The following is a 26,894-nucleotide window of genomic DNA, read 5'->3' on the forward strand; positions in this document are numbered from 1 at the left end:
ATCCTCCTATCCAAACACACCCTTATTGTTCATGTTTATCTTAGTAGTTAATTCATCTAAAGTTCTAATCTTTTTGCATTTAATTACGTTTATTTCATGTCTAATTTTAATGGGTAGTTTAAATTATTTAATTGCAAGCATGTTTAGTGAGTAGATTGTCTAGGGTTTAAGGGAGAGTTTAGGTACACATGAGGGATGATAGAGAGTTGTTTACACTTGAATATCGGTTAAAAGTTGAGTCTTTACTTATATACTTATACGGTGTTCGATGAATTGCTTGAATGAAAGTTTGAGTCGTTTATTGATATGTTTGGCTATTCCTTGAGTGGAAACACAAAGGGAGTAATATTAGATGACATGTTTGTGATGAGTTTGGCATAAAGTGAAAGCTTTGTGGTAAGCTTAAGGAAGGCCTAAGAGATTAGGACTAAGCCTTGACCAAAACCGTTACCCATTTCCCGTTGAACATTGCATCTCCCTCGCCCTACCTAGATGAACCCGAAGACCCTAGCTTTTCCTCTCTTTGTTTTCGTGCTTGTGTGTGTTTACTTAATGTTTTAGCCTAGTTGGTACAAAGTCCATTTAATATAATCGGTTGAGTCAATCCTCACTCGGTCGAGTACTAGCTCGGCTGTACTCGGTCGAGTGTACGACTAGAAACACGGGGTATTACATTAACGAATAAGATGGTCACATTTTTACTACGAATAGATATGTCACCATATTCTAATTGATAGATGTCACCATATTAAGCTAAGCTGATTACATTACTATAATGTTCAACACACTAAAACACACGCACATACAAAACTTCTCTCATCTTTCATCCTTTATCAGAATAAAATAGGAAAATATATAAGTTTGATACTATGTGCAATCAAGTCCCTTAACTTATAAATGTAGCAAATCAACCCCATAAGTTTCTCTTAATGTGCAATTAACCACATATCTTATTTTTAAGAATAAAATTTGCTAATTAAATATTTTAATATTATTGAAAATCAAAATTCTTAATTATATTTTAATCCTAAAATTTTTTATTATTAAAAAACATGTTCAAATATTTTTTTTTGGGTGAAAAATGTTCATAATATGAGAATTGTTAATTTACTATGAAAAGTTATATGACCAAATTTTGTTTGAACTAAACTTGGTTCGCTTTTTTCGTGGAATATGTAAATATTATATTTAGTTATTTAAGAAATATATTTATAATAGTTTTATAATAGACAAAAATAGATTTTAATTAAAAAAATGGCAAAAAACTTGATTTGTGCTTAATTGCAAATTTTTGGAAAGTTACGGAGCTAATTTGCTACAAGTGAAACTTAAAAGGCTAATTTACATGTTGTTCATAAGTTATGGGGGTAATTTGCTTTATCCCCGAAAATAAATAGCATACAAGGTTCCTTTTTCTTCATGATAAAAACATTACAGGATGGCAACCAACAGAAATCAATTTCTGCAAATAAATATTACAAACAATTGTTGAGGATGACAAGTTAAACCAAACAGCCAATGACTCAACTAAATATATCAAGAAACAAATAAATACATTTATACAAACAATTTCTACGACTCTATTTGCAATAACGAATTAAGGGAGACGCTGTTAAACTTCTGAGCTAGACCTCGGACAACAAGAACAATAACATCTCTCAGGTGGCGAGTATGCACCATGATATCCACTTCATGCTCCCCATCAAACACAACCCTTAACCGATGTTGGTCGTTCCGAAAAAGCTCCACCTAATAAAAGTACAGTCGTTGATAAGCAACCAGAAGCCACATGTAGCCTCTTAAAAAACAAAATAAAACACCAACATGAAGCTCTAAACTCATCACAAAAAGTTTCATAACTATTTTTAAAATGATACCCTCGACTTTTTAATATTTATACAAAATCTGGTACCGAACAAAAATTGTGCCTTTTTTTTTAACAATCCAAAATTGTCAATCAGAAACCGCTACGGGACAGGCAAAGCTATTCAAATGGAAACATATCAAAAACCAAGTCGTAAACCCACCCAATGAACTCAAACACTAGTTAAAAGCAATTGCCTTTTAAAACAGTGCTAGTAAACTAGTAAGTAGACCTGTCAAACGGGCCGGGCGGGTCGGGTCTCGGGTCGGGTCATACGGGTCGGGTCAGAATACGGGTCGGGTCAGATACGGGTCGGGTCATACGGGTCACGGATCGGGTTAGGGTCAGAATACGGGTCAAGAAATAATTTTTAACGCCTTTTTTAAACGATTTTTTTAATTTAAAAAATATTTTTTTAAAAATTAAAATATATTTAAAATTATTATTTTAGTCATATTCATCATATACAATAATTATATTGATATAATTATTAAAATAAAGTTTTTTTAATAATTATTTTATTATTAAATATCATAAAAGTTATATAAAATTGACTTTTTAGTTGAATTTTTAATTTTAAGTAATAAAAACATAATTTTTTAACTATATTTTCAAATATAATATATAAAATAATAATATTTTTAATAAAACTCATGATTTTCTCTTGACCCAACGGGTCGACCCGTTCGGGTCGGGTCTCGACCCTAAAATAACGGGTCATTTCGGGTTCGGGTCAAACGGGTCGCGGGTCGAAAAAATCGGGTTTGTAACCCTAAGAAAACGGGTCGGGTCGGGTTTTCGGGTCGGGTCGAGTTTTGACAGGTCTACTAGTAAGGTAACGCCCAGTTCTCTCCTTTAACTATACCGTTGCTAGATTTCTAGATCCAAAATATACTAGTAATACTTTTATTTTTCCATGCCTTGAGCAGTTGCACCAACAGCAATGATCTTACAATCCAGCCCAGCCCAGCCCAGCCCAGCCCAGCTCAAATCAAAAGAACAAGGCCTTAGTTCCACATCCCACTATATTGGATACTTGACATTACTGTCCATCCAACCCAAACGAAATATTCTCATAAGTAGATTCATAACTTTAATCAAACCCTATTACAATTACCAATAATCAGAGCCTTTCTGTTTTTTGCCCTCCTATGAAATCACTACGGAGAATGATTTCTATAACCATTTCAAGTATAGAGATGATTTAGTTTGTGATCAAGAACCTTTGAGTTGAATTACAGAATGGAAACAATGTTAGAAGAGAGAGACGAGAATGAAAATTGCCTATTTTCACTATGCATCTCAGGAGTTGGAGCACACAAGCATGAGTAATAGAGGAATCATCCAGCTCAAAGAAGAGGGGTATAATGTAGTCATTAACTACTGAAAATAGTGAAGATACTTACATGGAATGGAGGAGCATAAGTTCCACGCATTTCAGTTGTTGGAAAAGAAGTTTTAGAACCCGGTTTGACAACCTTTACTCTTTTCCTATTGATTTCAAGAATTCTTCTTTCAAGACCACCAACCTCAAAAACCTATACAACAAGGTTAGCTCGTTCAGAAATAAGGAACTTCCATTGACTTAAAAAAAAAAAAGGCAGGTTACAGAAAGAGAGAATATGGAACCTTTTTGGATGACGGGGCCTTGTCACATAGCACCTGTTGCAGTAAAAGATCAATAAAGTATACAACCATTCTATAGAAAAACGGATGATGCTAAATACTTAGGGCAATCCATAAATTATTTGGGTGCACTAAGTACCTCAAACTTCACGGACCCAAGATCCAGCTTTTTCTTCACTTCCTCAAGAACATCAGGCTCTACAACAGTCAGCATAAACATTAGTAGCATTACAAATATACAACAATCTTTATCACATAAGCAAAACAACATAAGCAGTACATGCACTTGTCCAATTGATTTAGGGGGCTGAGGTGTCTCCACTGTAAAATAGAAATTAGCATGGAATATGCGCATAAAATAACAACAGGGGTGTCAGATAGGATCACTAAGGAATGTAAGGATGTCACAAAAGATCTGCATAATTGCCCACATAGAAAGACATTAAAAACTGTTGGGTTTGTGCCTTGATTCTGTTAACCGCCGCTTCGAATTAGGTCATTCTGTATTAGGTTTAGAGAGTATTATATAAACTCTCTAAGCCTCTACCTAGCAGTCATACCGTCTGAATCTGTAATCTGAAAACTCCTCACATATCAATAAAACTCTCTCCTTTCTGCCCTGTGGACGTAGCTAACACACCGTTAGCGAACCACGTAAATCTATGCGTTTGTCTCTTTATTGTTTTTATCAGTTCTTTCTTGCTTCTGTTATAACAAAAACACATGCCACCAATGACATTGACAACACAAAATTACTGAGTTTTGGGTGTTGCATAAGCAGGACAAAAAATAGCAATCAATAGCTCAGCACGCTAGTTCGTGAAAAATGCTACTTTTCACAACAACAACAACAACAAAAAAAAAAAAAAAAAAAAAAAAAAACTCAAAAAGCAATGGTGCGGTGAATTTTACCAACGGCAATAGGCTCTGTTGATGCTGAGACAGGCCGCCCCTCGATGCCATCTTCTCTCACTGGGGTGTATACTGCTACTAGCCTGTAGCCCACGTCATCAACATTAGCTTCATACATTCTTCCCGTTTCTCCTGAAGGATTAAGAAAACGTTATTTGTGAAAACCAAAATATATGAATGTAACATTAAGGCCTTGTTTGGGAAGGGGCATTTGAACGGAAAGGGAGGTGAGGAATTGGAAGGGAGCCAAATAGCTAATATCATTTGTTTGGATAGAATAGTGAAGCTGGACGGATTTGAAGAGGAGGGAAAATGGCCCACGCCAAATTATTTCCCTTCCAACAAAGGAAAGATTTGGAGGGAAAACTCCTCTCTATAAGAGAGCAATTAGTATTTATGAAAGCTTAAATTTATTTTTGGTAAAAGACTAATAGCGATTAAGTGAGTTTGGTAAAATCAAGGTGTCCACACGCAACAATGTATGAAAGCTTAAATTTATTAACAATGAATACTACCTATTTATAATACCAGGGCTGTAGGTAAGCGGAATTATGGAAATACAACTTTCCTTCCTCCCTTTCCTTCCTTCCATTTCCCTTCCCTCGTTCCTCATCCCCTCCCTCTCCCTCCAACTTTTGTATCCAAATAAGGCCTAAAGGATGAATTATGAGGGGGAAATGGAAATGTGAGGATAATGTACAAATGACAAATAATTCTTAAAGTACACACGCCAATAATTGTACAAAATCTACAATTCTGGTCATGAGGCTTTGTTGCAGAAATATTTGCCTGGCTTTTATCACGTCGTTTTCAACATTTGAAACTTTTGGACAATTCTAATCCTCAGAACGTAATTCCATTTCATACTATGTATCACCTAAAGTCATCAATTTCTGTTCAAATGGTAGTATTAGCACACAGTGTGATGTTGTACCATGATAAAGTTTACTTCATGAGCCGGTTAAGAATATGTTACTTGGAACAGAGGATAAACACTTGACGACAGTGACCACGTAATGAAACCCAAACAGCATGGATCACAAACATATATGTGGAGTCGTGGAGCTGTGAAAAAATCAATAAACAAAACGTACCAGGAAGAGAGATAAGGTCAGGACTGCCAACCATTGACCGAAGCCATTGTATTCTACTTTTACCCTCTCTTCCTCCACTATAAACTCCTCGAACAGCATACAAGTTAGTGTGGAAGCCCCTTCCTTCAATCTCCAGCTTGTCAATACGAGGAGTTCCTGAAAAAGGGCAAAACATCAACTTGATAGAAGAGTGGTAAACTAAACAGATTTTAGAACTAGAAGGCACCAGGGTAAACACTGAAAAGAAATAGATTCGTGAAGTTACAATTAAAAGATCATGTAGACTTAAAAAGTAGATGTATCTTATAGAACGAACACAACTTTTTTATAACCACGCCCATGCTACTGAATTGCTCTAAAGAGAAGAAAGTGGAAATATTTCCTTAAGATTATACAACTAGTCATGGACTCATGGTCTCACGGTAAGGAGCAAGTTCAATGCAGAAAACAGCGGTGTAGCCAAGAGCTATACCTGGCAATATTGGGGTACTATCAACAAATACTGGCTCACTTGCCCTTCCAAAGACATCTGTTACAATGCACTCACATCTCAGGATACAGCTGATGTCTTCAAAACATAATTTGTAAGAGCACGAATGCTGTGAAGACAATACTTTCAAGGAGTTTGCATCCCCGGGTTCTGAAGAATACCTGTACCAAACATGTCGTCATGACATAGTAAGACTAAACGAAAGCTTGTCGGGCGAGGGAGAAAAAGAATGACAATGTTCTAATACACCTAGAACTTGTATTAAATCAACGAGAGATACTGAAAGGCGATCATTTTGTAACGCTTTAAAAGAGGATCTTGTAATAAGATAAGCACCACACCATTGATATAGGACATCTTTCTTGTACTGGCTCCAAACAACTTGTTGGCGTTCGCCTTTTGGGATAACTGCCACAGCAGTAAGTACATCTCCTTCTTCTGCTTTTCCAGTGAGGGCAACCATCTCAATTTGCAGTGGTTCTACAGGGATGAGAGGAAAAAGTTACTCCAGAGAACAGCAAATTTAAAATACAGATTAGTATGTATATCAACTTGGGCCATGTAAGCTTTAAATTCTTGATTAGTGAGTCACACAGGCAAGATTTCAGCCAAAACAAAACTAGACTACTCAGACACACCATCATGAGAATAAATGGTGCCAGCCCTTCAAAATTAATCAGATTATATATGCTCCTATACGTTATGTAATCGATCTACATCAAGTGTTCAATAGCACATATTCATACGCCGACTTCAAATCCAAGATATTTTGCCGTGGAAGAGATGGAAATGAATCTGGATCTTGACACTCACTGCAAACACATTTGAGGTAGCATAGGCCTTGACGGCCACTTTCGAGATTTGAGCTTCAAATAAACATATGGAAGCAAATAGAAGTAAATGCGTTTACAAAAGTTAAAAGGCAAACAGTCTATGAGGGACAAAAAAAAGGTCTTTCAAAAAATCTGATTATGATGTTACCAATTGGAACACGGTAATAATGTGTCCCTGTTACAACTGCCCCTATTGTATATTTACCCCCATGTGGCTGTCTCACATTGAAATATGAGACAAGGTTGATCTCTTGATATAGAATGGTCGACTCTCATTTGGACTTACCATAATCATTTCGCTTTAGAATGGAACTTCACTGGGACCTATGAGGTTGACTCTCACCGCTCATTGTGTTTGTGTGGCTCACTCATTTTGTATCAGAGCACAGGACACTAATCTACGTTTGATTAATTTAAACAGGATCATTCGTGGCCTAGAGTAAGGTCTTTCAGCTTTATTAATTACTAATATTATCTAGAATATTTTAGAAATATTGTCCAACACACCCTACTACAAATTGTAACCTATTTCGGTTATCTTACATGGTATTTGACTTATTGTAATGCATTATTTACCTGAATTTCAGGTCATACACGATTATGAAATCCCCATTCATTCTCTAACTACACACAAGGTACACACAAACAAATAGAGAGCTGTTTGAGACAAGGTTAAAACATCAAACATGATCTGTCATATAGGACATTAGGACTTCTCTTCTTAAGAAAAGTGTCAGATTGGAAGGGTAATCCTTGAGTGTCATATTAAACAAGGGGTATGGCCCCAAAGTGAAGAATTTGTCACATAAGCATACAGTACCAAGAGATCTACACAGGATGACAAGGGCAAAAAGTATATATCCGAAAGTAGAAGTACAAACTCACCAGGGAGAATAATATCAGTTGGATCAGATAGCTGCAGTTCTCCAACAACTGAATCTGAACGAACTGGAGTGTATCTGTTAATTTCATATCTGAATCATGTTAAAAGGGCCCAGATCCTTAAAAACTGGAATGAAAAATGCATATAGCTTGTTTTATGGAAATTGTGAGCGCAAGCGGTCACCATGTCCACATGAAGACAAGCAATCATGCTCCTGCTGCTGTTCAATAATTAAACTTGATATCACCGAAAATTATACATAAATAACTTACCCAAACAGCAAACGGCAATTGTAATCAGGATCAGCGACTTCATAAGTCTGAGAATTAGCCCCATTAATTAATGTCAGAGTGCCCTCAAGAGATTCTCTGTACCAGCTAAATAAACTTGATCCTTCATGTCCCCCAAAGTACTGTCCTTCACCATAATACGTGCTAATATCCAAAGCTCTCACAGTAACTTTGGTGACCGCTGGATGAGCTGTCAATGTGTTCTATGTCAATATTGGTACTTTACTGAATTGTTTCAAGATGCTAACATCATACAAGGGAGAAAAGAGCGCAAGCTTAGCAATAATTAGGCGGAAGAAAGTATGACAATCTAAATGTATCATTTATTTCAATCTAACAGATGGCAATGAGTGATGACAGATATAGACAACTAATTCTGAGCCCTCAGGAGAATTTCAAACGCTCATCCCCTCCCCAAACAGAGTGCAAAAATAAAATATGACTAGACATTGATAACTCTTGTTTGTACATAACTTACCCTTGTTTGAACTCTTCTTTATTCCAATTTTTAACCCTAACTATTCATATCGAGCCTAAATTCATATTAGTTGTTTCACCTCTTTTAATGCTCGTTACTTTGCTTTCTCGAGGATATTGATTCTGCTAAATAATTAATTTGGATAATTAATATAATAAAAGAAATAAATAAATAATTGAATTGAATTATAATATTTTGATTAGGTGACGGTTGTGAAGAATTATAATCGGATCGGATTGCTTTATTTATTGGATTGCTTGAGCGGCTTAATTGGAATTGCTTATCAGGTAGGGATAAATCCTACTCAACTTTTACTCGATAATGTTTGTGGGATGATTTATATTAAAATGAATTGATCATATGAGAATTGTGTTGGTTGATATCATTGAAATTGTTGGAGGGGAGAATTATATTGTAAATGTTGGTTGGATTAGTTATGATGGAGTTACTGTTATTGCATCGGTTATTCAGTTTAATACTGGCAGACATCCCTTCGTGGTGATGTAGATTATTATTGAGGTTATATTGGCAGACGTCATGGTAAGAGCCTTCGGGTGACGTATTTCAGATTTATTCTGGCAGACGATTTTAAATCGTGATTACTCGAAGCCGGCCCCAGATTAGATTGGTCTGCAGGTCAACTATATGTTGAGGCAGACATTACCTTTGGTAATGTAGCGTGTGTTTACTCACCTTCGGGTTGAGGCTGCCCCGGCCAGGGATTGGCGGGATGATTAGTGTAATGAGTAAGTAAAAGAAAGGAGCACGTTGTCAGGGGGTTGTGCAATGAAAAAGGAAATTGGGTTATTTATCGTATGTTTTTGTTGTTAATATTTATTCCTACTCAACCTCGCGGTGGTTGACTGTGTATTCATGAACACCTGCGGTGAACCGTTTTATGGGGAGCATATTTGACAGGTACCAAAGATTAGCTGGCTCGGGAGCATTGGGATGAGAGCTTGACTTGGACCGTAGTTGAAGTCTAGATCACATAGAACAATTATATCACTTTATTTATTACCGCTGCGAATTGTAAATGTTTTTATATTAAGTTTTAGTTGGTTAAGTTGTAATAAACATGTATTCACTAAAGTTTTAATGTAAAGTACTTTGGAAAGTTGGACTTTGTTATTCACTACCTCGGGAAACCGAGATGGTAACAGTTCTATTTACTTGGGAATGTCTGGGGGTGTTACAAACACATCACCAGCCATCATCACTAAGCCAATGCAAACACTTCCTCCACTCGTAACAGAAGACACCAACATGGCAGCCAACTAAGCAAACCCCTGTGAATGCAAAGCCTCCACTTCTCTCCTCAGCCACAGTCCAATCTCTGTAACAGCCCCAAAGAGCCACAGCACAAGCCCCTGGCCCAACCAAACTCTTCACTACCAGCCACGACAAGACCACCAAACTCTACAACCCCTCTCAGCACCTCTTTACAAAGCCCAGCCTCCCCAACTCAAAACACGAAGCAACACCCCTGTCCGCCCATCATTATCACACCCACCAGCCCACAACCCACTACTGGTCTTCCTTTGCAACCTCAGAATATTTCAGGTTAAGCTCCGTTTCGCAAGGCATATAAGCGAATTATTTGATCAAAATAGCTTATTTGACCAAGAATTCAAGTACCTTCTTTTTGGGTAAGTGTTTACTAACTAGCTTATTTGACCAAATTAGCCTGAAACAAAAAGCCACCTACGGTAGTATGTACGAAATCTGTTTTTGTTTTATATTTCTCTTTTACTCCCTATTTTGTAATTTCACCAAATATCAAGTACCTTTTCAGCTAGTTTTTTAGGTTTCGGCTAGCTTTTCAGAGCCTTAGTTTAGGGTTTTTAAAAAGTCATTTACTTTAAGCACAAGTTTTTTATCTTTTCATAATAAACTTTCACTACTAGTAAAAATATAGTAATTGATAGTTAATTAGTTAGAAGACGGTCGAATTGGATAAAGTTAGGTTCATTATAGTGGGAATTATTCAAATCACTTGTAGATGATTGATGATTTCGTAATAACTATCCATGTTGCTACAGTAGATTTCTAGTGACGATTAGGGTAGTTTGTCATTTCTTAAGCTTACATGAGAGTTATTAATTTGGTCATTATCATGAGAATGGATTCATTAACACAATGTAATTCTAGCAGCTGCAGAGAGACCTAAACCCCGCGTCCCCAATTTTGTTATCATTGGTTACTTGTTAACTTACTTCCGCACTTAAAGAGCGGCCTTAGTGTAAGAACCTCACTATTGTCCTAAATTTTGGCATTTCCTGACAATACAATGCTGGATTGTTCATATCAATTTGTATTTAATTAGTAGATCATTTACTTTCCTCAAATTGAGTATTAGTAGGCTACATAGACCACAAAAATGGATATACAATTTGACCACCGCTTGGGTTCAGCCATCCAATTGCTTCTACGATCAAATTGTGCACTTGCCATGTTAAATAAGACGTACATTAAACATACAGTCATAGCATTACATACTTACCACACTTTCTCGTACCATGGTCCACAGCCACCAAAATTAAAAACTGAAGTAATGAAAAAATACAGTGAATTCATACCTGGGGTAACTGGATCACGACAAATTGTATTCAGTGGTTTACCAAGTTTTCCATCTTCACGAATAGGGACCCATTGTAATGCCAAATAACCACCAACATCATCAAGACAAGGCGTATACGCTCTGTCACGTGAATTCAAAAAGAAAATCAACACCAACGTCAATGACAAACACTAGAACAAGTGAGCATGAACCACATAGCGCTTACAAGTCTCTTCCACAAATAGAAATATTTGCACATCCATCAGAAAGGCTACTCAATACACTTTCTTCAAGCTTGTCCTTTGTTCTGTACCAAATGAATCCTCCCTCACTTTCCTTTCCTCCAAAATACCTCTTGAACGGAATCACCTCCTCAGCCTCACAGCAAGAAGGTAATGTGAGCTCTAAACCCACTGGATCCGCTGTGATAGAAATAAACAAGCAACCACTAGTCAACCACAATAACTAGAGCCTTCAGATTTCAGACAAGTATTTCTCATTTCATACATTTGAGGAAAAAGATATACTGCCTTCGTCCCGAATTTATTATCCCCATTTGAATGTTGGTCCATTAATTTTAACATTAACCATTACATTCTCTACATTTAATCAAAATTTTCTCATGTTTGATTTGTCAAAACAACTTTGTTCATATTAAATTTCTAAACAATGGCCGTCATTGTAAATGGCAATCTATGTTACTCCAGCTCATTTGAGATGAATCGTGTCCGACACGTGTCAGTATGTTTGACACGCAAATATGAAAATTTAGTGATATGGTAATAAGGTCAACCACATGTCTCGACCAAAATTTGTACAGATGGACACGACACGTCTCATAATTTTTGAAAGGAGAGGCTGAATCATATGCTCAGAGAACTTGTGGAAACGTGTCACGCGACACATTTGCCTACATGTCGTGTTGACACACAAGTGGACAAACGTAAATGGCGAGAATGTAAATTGGATGGAGGAGCCACATGACAGTGTGGGGGCATGATCGTATTTTCTACATCTCTGCATAAAGTGCGATGCTGCTTTTGTCCTAACAGTGAGATGTAGGTTTCAGTTCTGTAAAAAAAAAAACAAAGCAAACCTAGCATATGTTGAGTGTGATAGTCAAGCGCTTCAGCATTTCGTAGCACCAACCTGGCATAATGACATCAGATATAGCGGATTTGGGAATTCCAATTATTCCATCATTTCGAACAGGCGTAAAAGTGACTTGAATGCAACACCCAACATCATCAAGAGCTAGAACCAGACAATCTGTAGGAGTCACGTGTTAAGAGTAATGTCCCATGATCACTTTCCAAGTACAAACAAAAGACGGAACAGAATAACAGCAAGATCATTATGGATACCATGAGCAGATAATTTCTCCTTGTCCCCATTCTTTCTTACTCTAAACCACTCGTGCCAGCAGTTACCTCTCGTCCTGAAAAAATAAAGAGGTTTCAGAAACACAGAGTACATTTAATTCTGCAAGAGTTCTTTAAAACACAGTATCTAACCCTCCACTATAGGATGCACTGAAGCTTAATCTTTCCCCTTCGATCATTGACCCTTCAAACGTGAGTTCTTCACATGTCGGAAGGCCTGGAATTCATCATGTCACATGATCAACGGCAGATCACTTAAAGTCTAGCAATAAGATATTGCAAACTTAATGTGTGTAGTGGTGTTCCCAAATTTCAACAGTCTTAACTAGAGATGTCAATTTCACCCGCATCCGATCAAAATCCGATCCACCCGATCCTAAAAGACGGACGAAAACCCGACTTAAATGGATGACGGATGGATGATGGATGAAACGGATGACGGATGACGGATGGGTTGGATGAAGAAGTTTCACCCGTCATCCATCCACCACCCAATTATTATTTTTTATTTTGAAAAAAAATATATATATATTACATTTTTAAGATATAAAATATTCAATTTCTCTAATTTTCTACCCTCAAAATATATATTTTGTGAAAATACACCCTAAAAAGTTACATTAAAATAATTCTATAACTTAAATTTTGTAAAAATAAAAAGTCTCTCATTTTTTTAGTCTTAAGCATACATATACACTATCACCCGTTTTTCACCCGATCCACCCGTTTCATCCATGGATGATGGATGGGTGGATGACGGATGATAATTTTCATGGATGGCGGGTGGGTTGGATGAGATTTTAATGTGACGGATGGATGACGGATGAGGCTTCACCCGACCCGAACCCGATCCATTGACATCCCTAGTCTTAACAGAGACAATTCGAGAAGGGAAGTTATGTGTTTGATTTTTGGTCATAGTTCATATGTGATCTTAGCATGGAAAACACTAAAAATGTATTAGCAAGCTTACCAGGCAATACAGGACCAAGCTGTTCAGAAAGTACAGTAGGACCACGAGCCCAGTCACTTCTGACTGGTTCACAAGAAACTGATACAAAGCATCCAATGTCATCAATTGACAGGCTATACATCGATGTAGTAGCACCATTTATTTCAGTTTGCTTCCCCTCTGAATCAGTCTGAAACCAGAAGATAAATATGATGAGGACCTAACAGAATGCGGGGAAGGGTCCTTGATAAGCCATAAGATAACGGCAAAATCCTTAGTAAAATTTTTTACTAAATATTAGAATATTCCGTAGAAAAAAGTGCGTTCAAGAAAGGCTCTATAGGATGGTAATAAATGAGAGGATTGGTTGCAAAGAGAAAAGAAAATAGATTCGTATTCACATACATGGAAATTATAACGTATACCTAGAGAACGCTGAAACTAAGCACGGAACATCCCATAAGACTGATCAATACAATTTAATTTGCACCCTCCACATATATAATGTAATGATTACTACGCTATCATAAATTTACGTCCACTCCATTCAAAAACATTTTAAAAATTATGTACAGACAAATAGGACGAAAAACAAATGACATGAGTTGAAACTTGAAACTAGTACCCGGAACCAGCGGAAAACTGAATCTCCCTCGTCACCGCCCCAATAAATTTTGTCAGCAACTAATGTTGATCCTTCAACAGACGTGCCACTAACTTGCAAAAAAGTCAACCTCGGAGTTCCTACTCACGGAAAAGCATTGTTAAACATGTAGACAACAACGAACGGATGAAAATGAAGAAGAGGATAAAGCAGATCTAAGCACCTGCACGAACACGCTCTTGTCCAATGCAGATTCGTGGTTCACCAATTGTACCATCATCTCGAGCAGGTGTACATTTGAAAGAAACAAATTTACCAATGGCAGTTTTGGGAATTCGGTATTGAAGATGCCCAGAAGCTTCATGTACTAAAGTGCCTGGCGCAGTTTCAACCTAAAGAAACACAGAAAACACCATGTACTTTTATATCAGCTGTGTTAGTCTGTTACTGAGATAGAAACACAGCAACCAAGCTGCGTGTGTGTGGCCAACTTCACACAGGACAAGGTTACTGGATATTAATCCAAATGAAATGCAGAACAGCCACAGGGCTAAAGTAGATCTAATCTAATCATATGACATGTAATGTCAAATTTAAAGAACTTCCAAGACTTAACGTAACTATCACTTCTGAAAAACTGCTTCTGTATGATAAGGCTAAGGATGACACATCACTGTCGGAGGAATGGCAATGGATATCAACTTCAACATTGCTAATATAACACTACTTGGCTACCCCCAATACCTCAGAGGTTCCCTGTTATGGCAAGGTAAGTGGGTTGGATTTAAGCAGCCCTACCCTTTATTAGAAAGCATAGAAACGTTTCCGGGTCTGTTTCCGGATGACCCATGATGAAAATTGTGTCAAGGTATGCATCATTGACAGCTATCTCACAATAAAGAGAAGTACGGAGTTTATTGAGCCATTTTGCTTTACATTATAAAACAAGGGAATAGCAAGTCTTTGGCTTCACTATAAGAGCAAACAGTAATCAAACTACTAAGTGGATGACATTTACCTCATGAAGATACCAGTTATAGATGCTTTTTCCTTCATGACCACCTATGTACCCATATGAAGCTGTTAACATTTCTCCTTCCGCATAATCACCCGTTATGGATAGGAAATTAAGGCTTGGTGGAAGAGCTGCAAGGTGTAGTGCAAGGATTAGTCTTGTATAAATAACAACTAACTCCAGTACTCCACCTTTTACATTCCGTTAAGATAATACTCACTCCCTTTCTAAATGATGTTCCACTTTTCATAGAAAAGCTATTACACTCTCGCATGAAACCTACAATAGAAAAGCTAACTCTTTTTATTGCAATTCAAACATCAAAACAAAGTCAGAATAGTATTTTTTTTTTACTCTCAAAGGATTCTATACTTCGTGATTTTATGAATAGCTAAATTAATGAATAAGAAAAAAAAAGGCACTTACTCTCAACAGTCCTCTCGGAAATTACATACGCAGGCTCGCCAGCTTCTCCATCAGGCGTCATGGGAGTAAACTTTGCAACAACGTAATGACCAACTGCTCCTAATGGTATACGAATGGCCTACACAGCATTCATCAAAATGGCGACAGGCATAAGCACAAGAACACAACAAGTTTTCCTTGGGTTTCACAAGCTTACAAGAAATAGCCCACCTTTGCAATCTTAGACATACTTAAGGCTTCAAGGCCATTCTCACCAGAAAAGGAAGAATAGCTAGATTTAAACCACTGAACTCTGCTGGCACTTTCTGTTCCTCCGGTGACTGTACCGGTTATAGTAACTTTATTTCCCTCTCTAAGTTCACCAATTATCCTTAGGTTTATTACCCTTGGGGGAGCTGCAAAATTAAAACACATGAGAATAATACTTTTCACAACCTACACTTCATGTTATGACTTATTAACCCATGCAATTCGTAAATGATTAGTGTTCAAGCTTCGTGAATTATAAATTAAGCACATTGCCAAAATATTAAAAACACAACATTTTGGAAAAGCGGAGATTTTTTTTCAGTTTCTCACTAAGTATGAAAGCTATAAAAACCAAAGCAATCCCTAGAACCTCAAGACCAGTAGCGCTAAACTAATTATCACTAATCAAAATTGTGCTAAAACTTGTTTTTACTTTTCTTGTTGTAGCAAGTTACCTTTCCTTTAGATAAGCAATCTAGTGAGTCATGTGTATATAAAAAAGACACCATGGGTGTGAACCCAATGAAAAATAAGATCATAGACCTATAAACAGAAGAAGGGCAAAAATGTAATCAAGTCCATGGACTAATGTTGAAGCATCGTTCGCAAAATAAAGCAACGACAAATATAGCTTTGGACAAATCACTAAACTCCAATACAACAACAACATCATAGCCTTAATCCCAAAATGAGTTGGGGTCGGCTTACATGAATCATCCTTTAGAACTGTCCATGGTGAACGCACACCTCAAAATGCGAAAAAAATAGAAAAAGGAAAAATGAAAAACAAAAGGGAGAGCAAAACACAATACAAAGTCAAGGTAAATTTATAGGTTTTAAAATCGAAGTCCGGATTTTTTTATAAAAACTTAAAATTTAAATCGAGAATAAAGATTAAAACGATTTTGAAAACCGAAGTAGAATTTAAGGATCCGGAATATCTTAAAAGTAAACCAAGTAAAATATACTCCCTCCCATCCAAACCAAAGGTAACATGGGAGGGAGCACAAGTTTTAAGAAAATAGAGAAAAAGTAAGGGTAATATTGGAATTAAAGTAGGACCACTTGTAGCTTAATTAAAAGAGGGCCACAAATATGATGGCATTTTCTGTAAATAATAAGGGTGTATGAGGGGTCTTTAGTCATGTTTTTTACCAAATAAGGAATGGGTAGTTTGGTTTGGATGGTCCGAATAAGGTAAGTGTTACCTTTGGTTTGGATGGGAGGGAGTATAAGAAAGTGGTTGGTAAAAAAAGGTGTAATAAAGGAAAGAAGAACAAATAATTTTTTTTTTAAAAAGTAAATAAAAACACTAAATATGTCAATAACATCAAATACTAAAAATCCACATGTATCCTTTCCCTTCATTGTGCCCTCTCCGTCACCATACTCTCCTCAAGCCCCAGAAATCTCATATCGTGCTATATCACTCTCAACCATGTCTGTCTCGGCCTCCCTCTACCCCTAGGAACCTTTTCTGTTCTCCAAGTCTCCAGCCTAACTGGTGCTGTGTCCATAGGTCTCTTTCTCACATGGCCAAACCATCTTAGTCGATTTTTCATATCTTGTCCTCTTTTGGCGCCACTTTTACCTTTTCCCTAATCACCTCATTCCTTAATCGATCTACTGGATAAAAACACTATTTGCCTCATTCCACTCTTTCCAAATACACAATCAATTAGCCCAAGGAACTATTCATCACACAGCGTTAATCCAAGACTTCTTCATCTTGCTTTTCCAGTCCACTGGTCACATCGTCAGTTGAGAAACACTGAAGTCTGAACCCAGCTCAAATAAAACAAAGCAAAGATACCTCCACACATATATAACCGACAGAACATGAGGGAACGCGAGAAGTGAATAACAAACTCCATGTGACTACTTTGTTTTCTACTGGAAAAGACAAATTTTACGGGAAATTTTCAAAGCATTAGACACCAATTAAACTGAAAAAATATGCTCCCATAAACTTTCTTCTTTACCCATTCCCACACCATAATACAAGAAAATTAAAGTATTACAGTTCACACTTCAGCCTGAATCACCTTGCTTAATAATATTCGAAACCACAGACGATGGTTCACCTTCTCTACCTGTAATTAATACACAGATTACAAGTAAGTGTGCGTTACTGCGTAGTATAGAAGGCTTAAATCAATCCTCATAAAACAAAGAGAGAAAGTAGACCCTCAAAATTGACAGGTATATATTTGAACGCCACGTGATTGCCAACATCGTCTTTCGTCAAGGTGTATTCAGCAGTACCAGTTAAGACCAAGTCGTAGCCTCTGCAAGGAAATGAGCAGATAACCAGATGTCTTTTTTATTATGAGCAAATAAATTTGATACAATAACGTGCCATTGTGTGTATGGCAGAGAGACAGCGTCAGAAAACGACATATCTCTGGATCTTAGATTCTTATCTTTTTTGAGGCCATAAAAAATCATTATTTACTCCCCTAGCTAAACAGGATTCAGAAAAAACAACCCATTTATGTTACCAGAAAAACGAGACCAAGAACCAAAAACTCCTATCACGAATCTGGAATCATCACCACAAATTTCATCACTTAACATAACAATGACACAACAACAGTTCACATTCGCCTTTTCTTATACGAGTAGTAAGGAGTAGTACTCTACTTTTCCTATTTCCAAGGCTATGTTTACTCCTTAATTAATGCCATAATCATTCTTAAAGCATTTCCTTAATAATTGTGCTTTCTCCTTAAACAACATATATACAATAATGGAGGGAGTATTATATAAGACAGTAAGACAGAAGCACGAACAAACTCATCATTTTTTAGAACCAAACAAGGATACTAAACTTGAACTAACCTAGAATCCTTGTTTTCACGTAGCCACTCATACTTGCTAGGGCCTTCTTGTCCTCCAAAGTATGTTCCTTCACCCTTAATAGTGTTGCCTTCAACATAATCTCCAATGATTTGTACATTAGAGACCGAAGGTGGAGCTACCATTAAAAAAAAGGTAAAGTAAGTGCCAGTCAACTTTTTTTGTTTTACTAATAACACATACATTGACACTTAGCTATCACAGGATTCACAGGCTGTGTTACTAGTGTAGAAAGTTGTGTCAAAAGCTTCAAAGTTTCATGATTTATTTTTCTCCAACATAGATAGAATTTCAAAGGTTTATTGTATTTATTATAAGGTTGGTTTTACCTTTTATAAAATGGCACGTGTGGTAAGTATTTAACCAACCACATGCGCGCTCACCTTGCTGAGCCCGGCCCAGCTCGGGCTTTGGCCTTTGGTAGAGCATCTGCGATGCGGGCTTGAGCCACCTTTTCTTTTTACTTCAAAAATCTAATTAATATAAAAGATTCCTAACCTAATTCAGTTGTTTAGAAACTGCAGTGGACCTCATTCAGTGAGAAAATACGGTCAGTCAACATCATTACAGCATTAAAGTCAAATGGGGACTATATTTGATGGAAGATGTAAGAAACCACTAAGCATAGTTCATAACAAACTCTGTGCAGAGCCCATACAAAGCACAACTCGCACACATGTGAGTGATAGAAAAGTGTATGTGAACGTTAAATGAGAGCTACTATCAACCTGCTTTGATAAAATCAGTAATTGAATACTGAGGCTCGCCTTTCATGCCTTCCTTTGTCATAGGTGTGTACATAAAAACTAAACTTGAATCAACATCATCTAGAAGTAACTGATACTCTTCATCCTCAGCTCCAGCAATTACCACAGGAGTGCTATTCCATTTTCTCCTCAGCCAACTGCACGATTGTCATATAAGATTTACCAAAAATAGGAATAAACATGAATCACTTGTCTTTTCTCAAGACTTGATGATGTTACGGTCATATCGCAGAGCCATGTACGTCAGATGTCATTCAGCGAACCTCAGGTCAGTCAGTACCAGAAGAATAGCTTGATTGTTTTACCAACTTCATGTAGTTCTTGCTATATGAATATGACGACCCTTTCTAGTCCTAGATTAGCGAAAAGAGGATATGGTAATTAACTTGTGGGAAACATCAATCCTATGAAATTATGAATGTTAACTGTTAGCAACACCTTGTCGCAATCGTACGAGTCATTAAGTGAGTCACTAAGTACCTGGCAACACCTTTTCCAGGAGTTCCTCCACACCATGCAACCTCAGCACAACCCCTGATGACATTTCCTTCTACAAGGTCACCACTCACATTAAGGTTCAAGACCTTAGGACATCCAGTTCCTTCAAAGACAGTGCAAGTTGAATGAGCAGCAGATACAAAAAGGAATTTATCAAAAGCTTCAAGGGATTGATGAATAAATTAGTCATTAGCAAGGATGATAGTAGTGTCACATAATTACTGTCATAAAGCTCTAAGAAGCAGATATTTGACTTTGATGTTATGACATTGAAACAAGGCATATTTACGAATTTCTCATGTGGTGTTACTTCTGTAGTAGTGAGACCAATATTTTTTGTCACAAAAATCTTTAAACCAAACACTAAGTACTACTATCACCATGACTACCATGACAATGTCTCTTATAGTAACACTGCGAATTAGAAATTTTATATACCAGGGGACACTGGTGAAGAAATGGCAAACACAGGTGGAAATTCTGTCTCTCCTGAGGCAGGGATGCATTCAACTTTCAGATACTTGCCAACATCATCACGAGAGGGAATGTAAACCTGTAAATCCACACTCCAAGTTATCAAACACAAGTAGTAAGGGAATTATGTTGAGCCCTAAAAAGTATTTATTTGTAGAGACTCGATACCTCAGAAATGGCATCAGGAATGATCTTAAAACTTGAGAGAGTCCTCTCCCCAATATACCATTGATACTTTAGAACCAAATTTGAGTCAATCCCATGATCTTTTAGGAATATAAAGTGGCAGCGACAGGCATCTTCCTCAAATGGCGGATCAATTGATGCTTCTTGAAGTTGAAACCCAGGTGGCAGCTGATCCTTCCAGTGTTCGATGAGAAAGTGAAAAGTTGATTCTGGCAAAATACACACAACTATGTAAGATTCTAAAGTCAAGGATATGTCCACCAAAGAACTGTTACTACACGTCTACTAATAAAAAAATTCCTGCAAAGCTAGTCACCAATTGCATTATGCAGGACAAGTAAACTGCACTAATAGCCATTAAAGAAGACTCGTGAGTTCATTTCCGCATCTGGCTTCACTCTTTTTACTGAATTGGCTAATCAAATACTCCATGAGGGCATGAGCAGTAAAGAATGTTGTGGCCTATCAAAAGGTACTAAGCCCTGAGATTCGAAAACTCACATTTAGAATATAGAACCCGTAAGTCCGTATCATATAGCTTGGAAGACTAGGAGTTATAGTCAACGTTGATTTTCATTTTGTGCGTTCCAAATTCAAAACCAAACATGAGACTTCGGTTTCATTGGGCTCTTTTAAGGCAAATGGAGGAGTTCAGAAATAAATCACGACCTTTGATGATACTAAAACTCCACCTGACCGTGATATTTTACATTCCCAGCCACAAAACTATGCCTAAATGATACTCTAAATACTGTCACAATTGACCATATACCTAAAAAACCAACCTAAAGCAAGCTCTGGCAAGCAAAACTCCCAACCATTCTTGATACAGAGAGCAGTGTGAGCTGGGTAACGTTTGGCAAGTGCAACCTCTTCCTTGGACAGATCTGAGACAACCAAAATGAAGTATAGGAATTAGATACACAACAAATCAAGACACTGAAAAATCAAGATGACAATATGACATGTAACTGACCTTTATCGTTAAATTTCTTTAAAGTAGGACCAACAAGTAAAATAGATGCTGCTTCTAAATGACGCATTCGGAGAATGGGATTCTCCTCAACTCTTAAATGCTGCATTTTGCAAATGAAACCAAGGTCAGACATGAAGATGATTAAAAAGAAAATGAGACAATTATGAAAGAAATTGGCCCTATCGATAAGAACTAATGATTCACTCTGCAAAGAGATCTGCTATTTACAGATTGATATAATAGTGTAGCACTTAATCCTAAATAGGGTTTTCTCTAATATTTACAAAATGAGTGTAGTTCTGAATTTTTTAAGAGAATACAGTTTTATACGGAGTAAGTTTTGTTCAAATGACTAAGCACATTAAGCCAAAAAATCTCAGGTCCCTGTAAATAAGCTACCAACGTGCACATTAAGGTTGTGAAGATATATAGGTATGTCAAGCACTCAGGGAGTCAGGGACAGATAGGGATGAATGGAATATATCTTCAAATTGAATGCTTTGCTACAACACAGCACACTGTGAAAAATATTGTCAAAGCAGGAAAGCGAGATGGTGAATATCTTTTCTTGCACGATTCAAGATGTGGATACTTTTCACTTCATGCATGCTTAGCCATTCATTTGGCTCCTAAGCTTGGGAGGAAACTATCACTTAGAAATCATCAAAAGAGCCACAACTCCATGAGAGAAGGGGGGGCCACTCCTAGAATTGGAACACTGAGAAAGGAGCCACCAATCAGGAAGGAAACTAATCTACTGAAGGCAAAATGCAGTGGTGTTTCCAGGTGAAGTAGTTTCATGATGTAGAAGCTTATTTCAATGCACCTTCCTATAGTCCAAAACATTAAGAGTGGCCGGTGGGGCACAGAATTGTTGAGACTATAGGATTTCTGGCAGAAATGAGAAGTACTGAATTGCAAAGACACAATAAAGGTCTGACACTCTGACCCATAACCTCAATGTATCAACCAATCACCAATACCCTCGCATTTAACCACTGAGCCTATAATTATCAATATAAATTTAAGGCCAACATTTTTCCACTTGTATGTCTAAATCAGTGGAAACCAAATAATTGCATGAAGATGGTAATTATCAACAATGGCTCATATTATCATATAGAGGCTCGAAACTGCAGCCTCCAGTTATATACTTATATGTTGCTCATTTCAGCCGCTAAGCCAAGCAGCTTTTGTAATGCAAAAAGGTTAAAAACTGTGAGTATTTTTTTCATTGTAGTGGTAGGGAGCGGAGGCCCTACTAGCCCCCATTCCCTCCACTCCGTAATGCTACTCCATGTCCTTGATGGTTTAACCTTACTACTGAAAAAATAAAATTCTTCAAAAGGACAGCAGGATCACTTGCACGTTTACAACTTGACATTTTACCATGCAAAGAATAAAAACTAACCTCAAGAACTGGCAAATGCGGGAACCCCTTTAAAGATGATATTTTGTTTTTACTTGCAGCTAACACCTGAAGAAAGCAACAGAGAAGAAACAACCCTGTAAAAAAGGAAGTGAAAAGAAGAATACGGAGACGTAATTTAGTTCCACCACAGATACAAACCTGTAGACGAGGCTGACTCGCCATTGATAGAGACTTTAATTTGTTTTGTGCAACAGAAAGGAACTGCAAAATAGAAGACCAAAAAAATACAAGTAAACGCATATCAATTGAAAGACTGATGTGAGAAGACATGTGTAAAAGTGTGAAGCGTCACACTAATAAAGACTGCTAACCTCTAAACTAGGTAGCTCAGGAAGGGTTGAAAGTGAAGTAATCTGATTTCCAGCAAGATAAAGTTGCTAGACAATAATTAGACATTTTATCAGGACAGCACCATAGCAAATAAAGAAGTCGTTATGATGCAGGATCTACAAGAGTGAGACCTGTAGGACTTGACAGTTCCCAAGTGGTTCAAATCCATGCCCTTTGAAATCATTAAAACTCAAATCAAGAACCTGGTAGGAAACGTCGACAATCAGTTACCAAGATAACAAAAAGGGTACCTCACATAACAGACTTCTAGCAGCAACAATAATGGGCACTGTACCATAAGAAAACAGTACCTTGACTCTCGTCAATACTTCAATTCCTTCAAGTGAAGATAGAAGATTGTCTCTGAGATAAACAAACTGCGAAAGAAAAGATGTGAGGTGTTCGAAATTCTGCTTCAATTAGTCGCATCTTGCAACTAAATTTTTGTTTAGAAGTATATTTAGACGCCTAATATAAGTGATGACTCACTGAACAAAATTCTCAAATTAGCTCATAGGAAAAAAAAAATATGTGAAAGTAACTACATATTACTTTGAAATGAATTTCTAGATTTTTCACACATAACATTAGGAGATGCAGAATGCACATGCATATCACAGTAAACTTAGTTATGTTGCTTCTATGCATCAAGAATCCAAATTCACTCTTTGAAGCTGTTGTATAGTTGCAGTCCCTAGTCAGGTGGTCCACTTGGATAGCTACATGAGTTTTCATCACTTTATAGATAAGATCACTCATGATAGATTGAAAAGTAAAGTGTGTAAAAATCAAGCTCTTGTTTCCTGAATGGGTGTAACTCCATGTTGTCTTTATGTACAAGGGAAACCACGCAGCGCCCCTAGTCTCTCTTATAAAGCACAGTTGATGTAGATCCTTGTTTATAACATAACCTCCTAAAACAGAGTACACTTCTGGGAAACCAGAATATTTGACTTACAAAAAACAGAGCTCTTAAGCATCGTATTAAGTCGCAGTTTCAGTAGCAAAGGTAGTGACGATGGAGAATTGTGGTTTCATAGTATGACCTGGTGGCACATCCAATGTCCCAATTTATCATGGCTTGTTTTGTATTAAACATGTTTCAGTCAAGTATCAGCCGTAATGGACAAATATCGAGAGTATATCGGCTATTTTGGCAGCGCTTTACATAGCAAAAAAATGTGTGGTAAGCTTAAAAGCATTAACGCTCCGACAGGTGCGTTGCACAGCAGCCCATATATAAAATCATGATCTCAAGGGGATTGTGTACAGCATTAAGAATAGGTACCTCTAAATTTTGTGATAAATTCAGTCCACTTCCCTTCAGTCTGTGGATTTTTCGACCTCTGAGATCTAGCCTCTGAAACAGCATCACGAAACGACCACTAAGCACATAACATGAGAGTCTCAAAACTTTAAACCACAGAAGTGAAAAATCAGAGAAGAAAACGACAATAAGATCAGATCACTATGAATGAGCGCACCATACACGAGTAAACCTAAGTACCCAACAATAGGATCCAGATAAATACAAGATGAGGAGAACCCCACTTAATACTTAGACTGAGGTAATTTGCTCCAGCAAAAATTATGCAGCGCGACAAAACCGAACTTCAACCTGATGTTTATTGTACAAGTCTAATCTTTAGACAAATTTCCCCAAGCCCAACCACCCCCCTACCAAATCCACCCAATATGCTCCCTCTTTGAACACAAATCACTTATCGGATTTAAAAAATCCCTCGATGCATATAACTCAGTTTTGGTCAAGTGGTAAATGCTGACAAGCAGTTAACTAGTGTTCTCATGATAGCATCATCCTCTTGGTGTTCTTTAATCAGTAAATAATCTTGGGCAGAGGGAGTGTCTATTTTCTGACTTGGGAGTGAAGCATATTCAGGCAGACTAAATTATTGCAGCAAAGATAAACAGAAAATGAATGAGAGGCGGTGATGGTAATAGGAAAAACGCAGGCACATAACTAACAAGTATGGTGATAAACAACATACGACATCATCAGCAGCTTTAACTTCCAGTTGAGGGCTCGGTACGAAGCGAGAATCCTGATGTTGAGGAGCAGCTAGTTTGTTTGGATTAGATAAGCTTGAACTCCTGTCTCTTGACATAGACAAAGAGCGACTACCAGTCAAGGAGGACGGTGAGGGAGGCTTGGTTTGTCTCTTAACGGATGGCTTGGCAATCTTTGAGACAGAGTTTTTAGTGATGCTGCTGGCTGTGGTAGAAGAATCATTGTTAGTAGTAGGTGAAAGTGAGAGTTTGTTGGCAGAATGATTCTTACTGGGACCACTACTAGTAGGCGTTCTCGTCATTGTTCTTGCACCAGGTGAAACCAGCCCTGAGTTTTTAGAAGTGGTCATTTGTGGTAATGATTTCCTTAATGGGACGGAAACAGAAGGAAGGTGTTTATCAGTGTTAACTGACTGTCCAGTGCTACTCCGTCTTACAGGTGTGGCAGTTAAAGCTGTTTTCTTCTTGGCAACTGGTTTGGGTTTGGGTTTGGGTGGTGCTGCTTGAGGAGGGGTTTGTTCCTCGACTAATGGAGATTTGCCATGATCATCCATTTCAAGTTTCACCAAAACACAGACAGGAATGAAGGTGGTACAAGGAAGAGGAGAATATAAATTTAGCTAAGCTATTAGCTAAGTTAAGTGGTGTCAAGTTGTTTTCAAACCTACCATCTCCTAATCAGCAACCACCAACAAATAATAATCAAATGAAATCATAATCTAATTATTTAAAGTAGATCTGAAGCAGAAATATATAGAAAGAAAAAGAAAGAGAGTAGAAAGTCTAGGGTTCCATGGGAATGGAGGATAGAAGAAAAAGAGAGAGAGAATATTTTGTGATGGTGCTATTGCTGCTAAAACTGTCCTGTCAACCTGTATTAGTGTGTATGTGTGTGGGACAGTGCCACACTGTACTCTACTCTATTCCCTCTCCTGCCTTTTCCTTTTTCTTTCTCTTTAATTAATACTTTACTTAAATTAACTCAAATTTTAAAAATGAAGTGGTGGGAACTCCCAACCAACCAAGTAAGCGGGAAAATGGAGTGCTCTTCCGAGTGTCGCTACCCTCCCATCTCCAAAATTATTTTCCACACTACACATTTTGCGCAGCGCGTCTTGCTTCAGACCACTGCTTTTCGTCTGAAATAAGACGGGTAATATGTCCTTTTTACAAAAAAAATGTTATTATTTTTTGATAAAATGTTGTTAAAAAAAAAATCAAACCGTTGGTACTTGGTAGCTCCATGTATGCGTTTTCGGGTTTCGGGGACACTCGAAAAGTGAATTTTTCATGTATTGTGTCAAATTATAGGCTAAATAAAATAAAATTTTTAGTTTCCTATGAAAAATCACGTTAATATTTTGGTTGGAACCACAGATAAGAAATTTACATATCCGCTACTTATTGACTGTGACCTAATTTTCTATCGAGACAGATAATAAGTACTCCCTCCGTTCCGATGGAATGTTTACACTTCTTTTTACACTAATATCAAGGCAAGGGGCAAAAATACACAACTACCCTTGCTTTTTGCACTGTTCCGTGAATTTGCACTGTTTTCTAATCAATCATTTTCCGTGAATTTGGAGACACTTGCTTGGTCTTCCTCCTCTCTCTCTCTCTCTGCTCTATGCTCTATGCTTTTTCTAACAAAATCCTCTATGCAAAATCATTGAATCAATTAAC

General features: G+C 37.3%; 1 protein-coding gene across 1 annotated transcript; it reads right to left on the reverse strand.

Annotated features, from left to right (window-relative positions):
• Positions 1–1,340: 1,340 nt before the first annotated feature.
• LOC141600357 (187-kDa microtubule-associated protein AIR9) lies at positions 1,341–26,213 on the reverse strand. Its single transcript, XM_074420581.1, has 37 exons — positions 25,190–26,213; positions 24,469–24,540; positions 23,492–23,557; positions 23,312–23,383; positions 23,162–23,227; positions 22,989–23,051; positions 22,830–22,895; positions 21,419–21,518; positions 21,228–21,329; positions 20,425–20,651; positions 20,221–20,335; positions 19,765–19,885; positions 19,246–19,421; positions 18,500–18,635; positions 17,846–17,946; positions 17,704–17,751; positions 15,620–15,804; positions 15,410–15,527; positions 14,987–15,114; positions 14,192–14,360; positions 13,990–14,108; positions 13,386–13,554; positions 12,545–12,629; positions 12,395–12,468; positions 12,180–12,299; positions 11,257–11,452; positions 11,050–11,171; positions 7,975–8,182; positions 7,705–7,778; positions 6,328–6,466; positions 5,969–6,147; positions 5,497–5,652; positions 4,403–4,534; positions 3,630–3,688; positions 3,494–3,526; positions 3,271–3,402; positions 1,341–1,749 (listed from the first exon to the last, which is right to left on the reverse strand). The coding sequence occupies exons 1-37, from the start codon at positions 25,760–25,762 to the stop codon at positions 1,573–1,575; spliced, it is 4,878 nt and encodes a 1,625-aa protein (XP_074276682.1). The 5' UTR covers positions 25,763–26,213; the 3' UTR covers positions 1,341–1,572.
• Between the last annotated feature and the right edge of the window lie 681 nt (positions 26,214–26,894).

Source organism: Silene latifolia, chromosome 9 (assembly GCF_048544455.1).
Source record: "Silene latifolia isolate original U9 population chromosome 9, ASM4854445v1, whole genome shotgun sequence".
In the NCBI taxonomy this organism is placed as follows: domain Eukaryota; kingdom Viridiplantae; phylum Streptophyta; class Magnoliopsida; order Caryophyllales; family Caryophyllaceae; genus Silene; species Silene latifolia.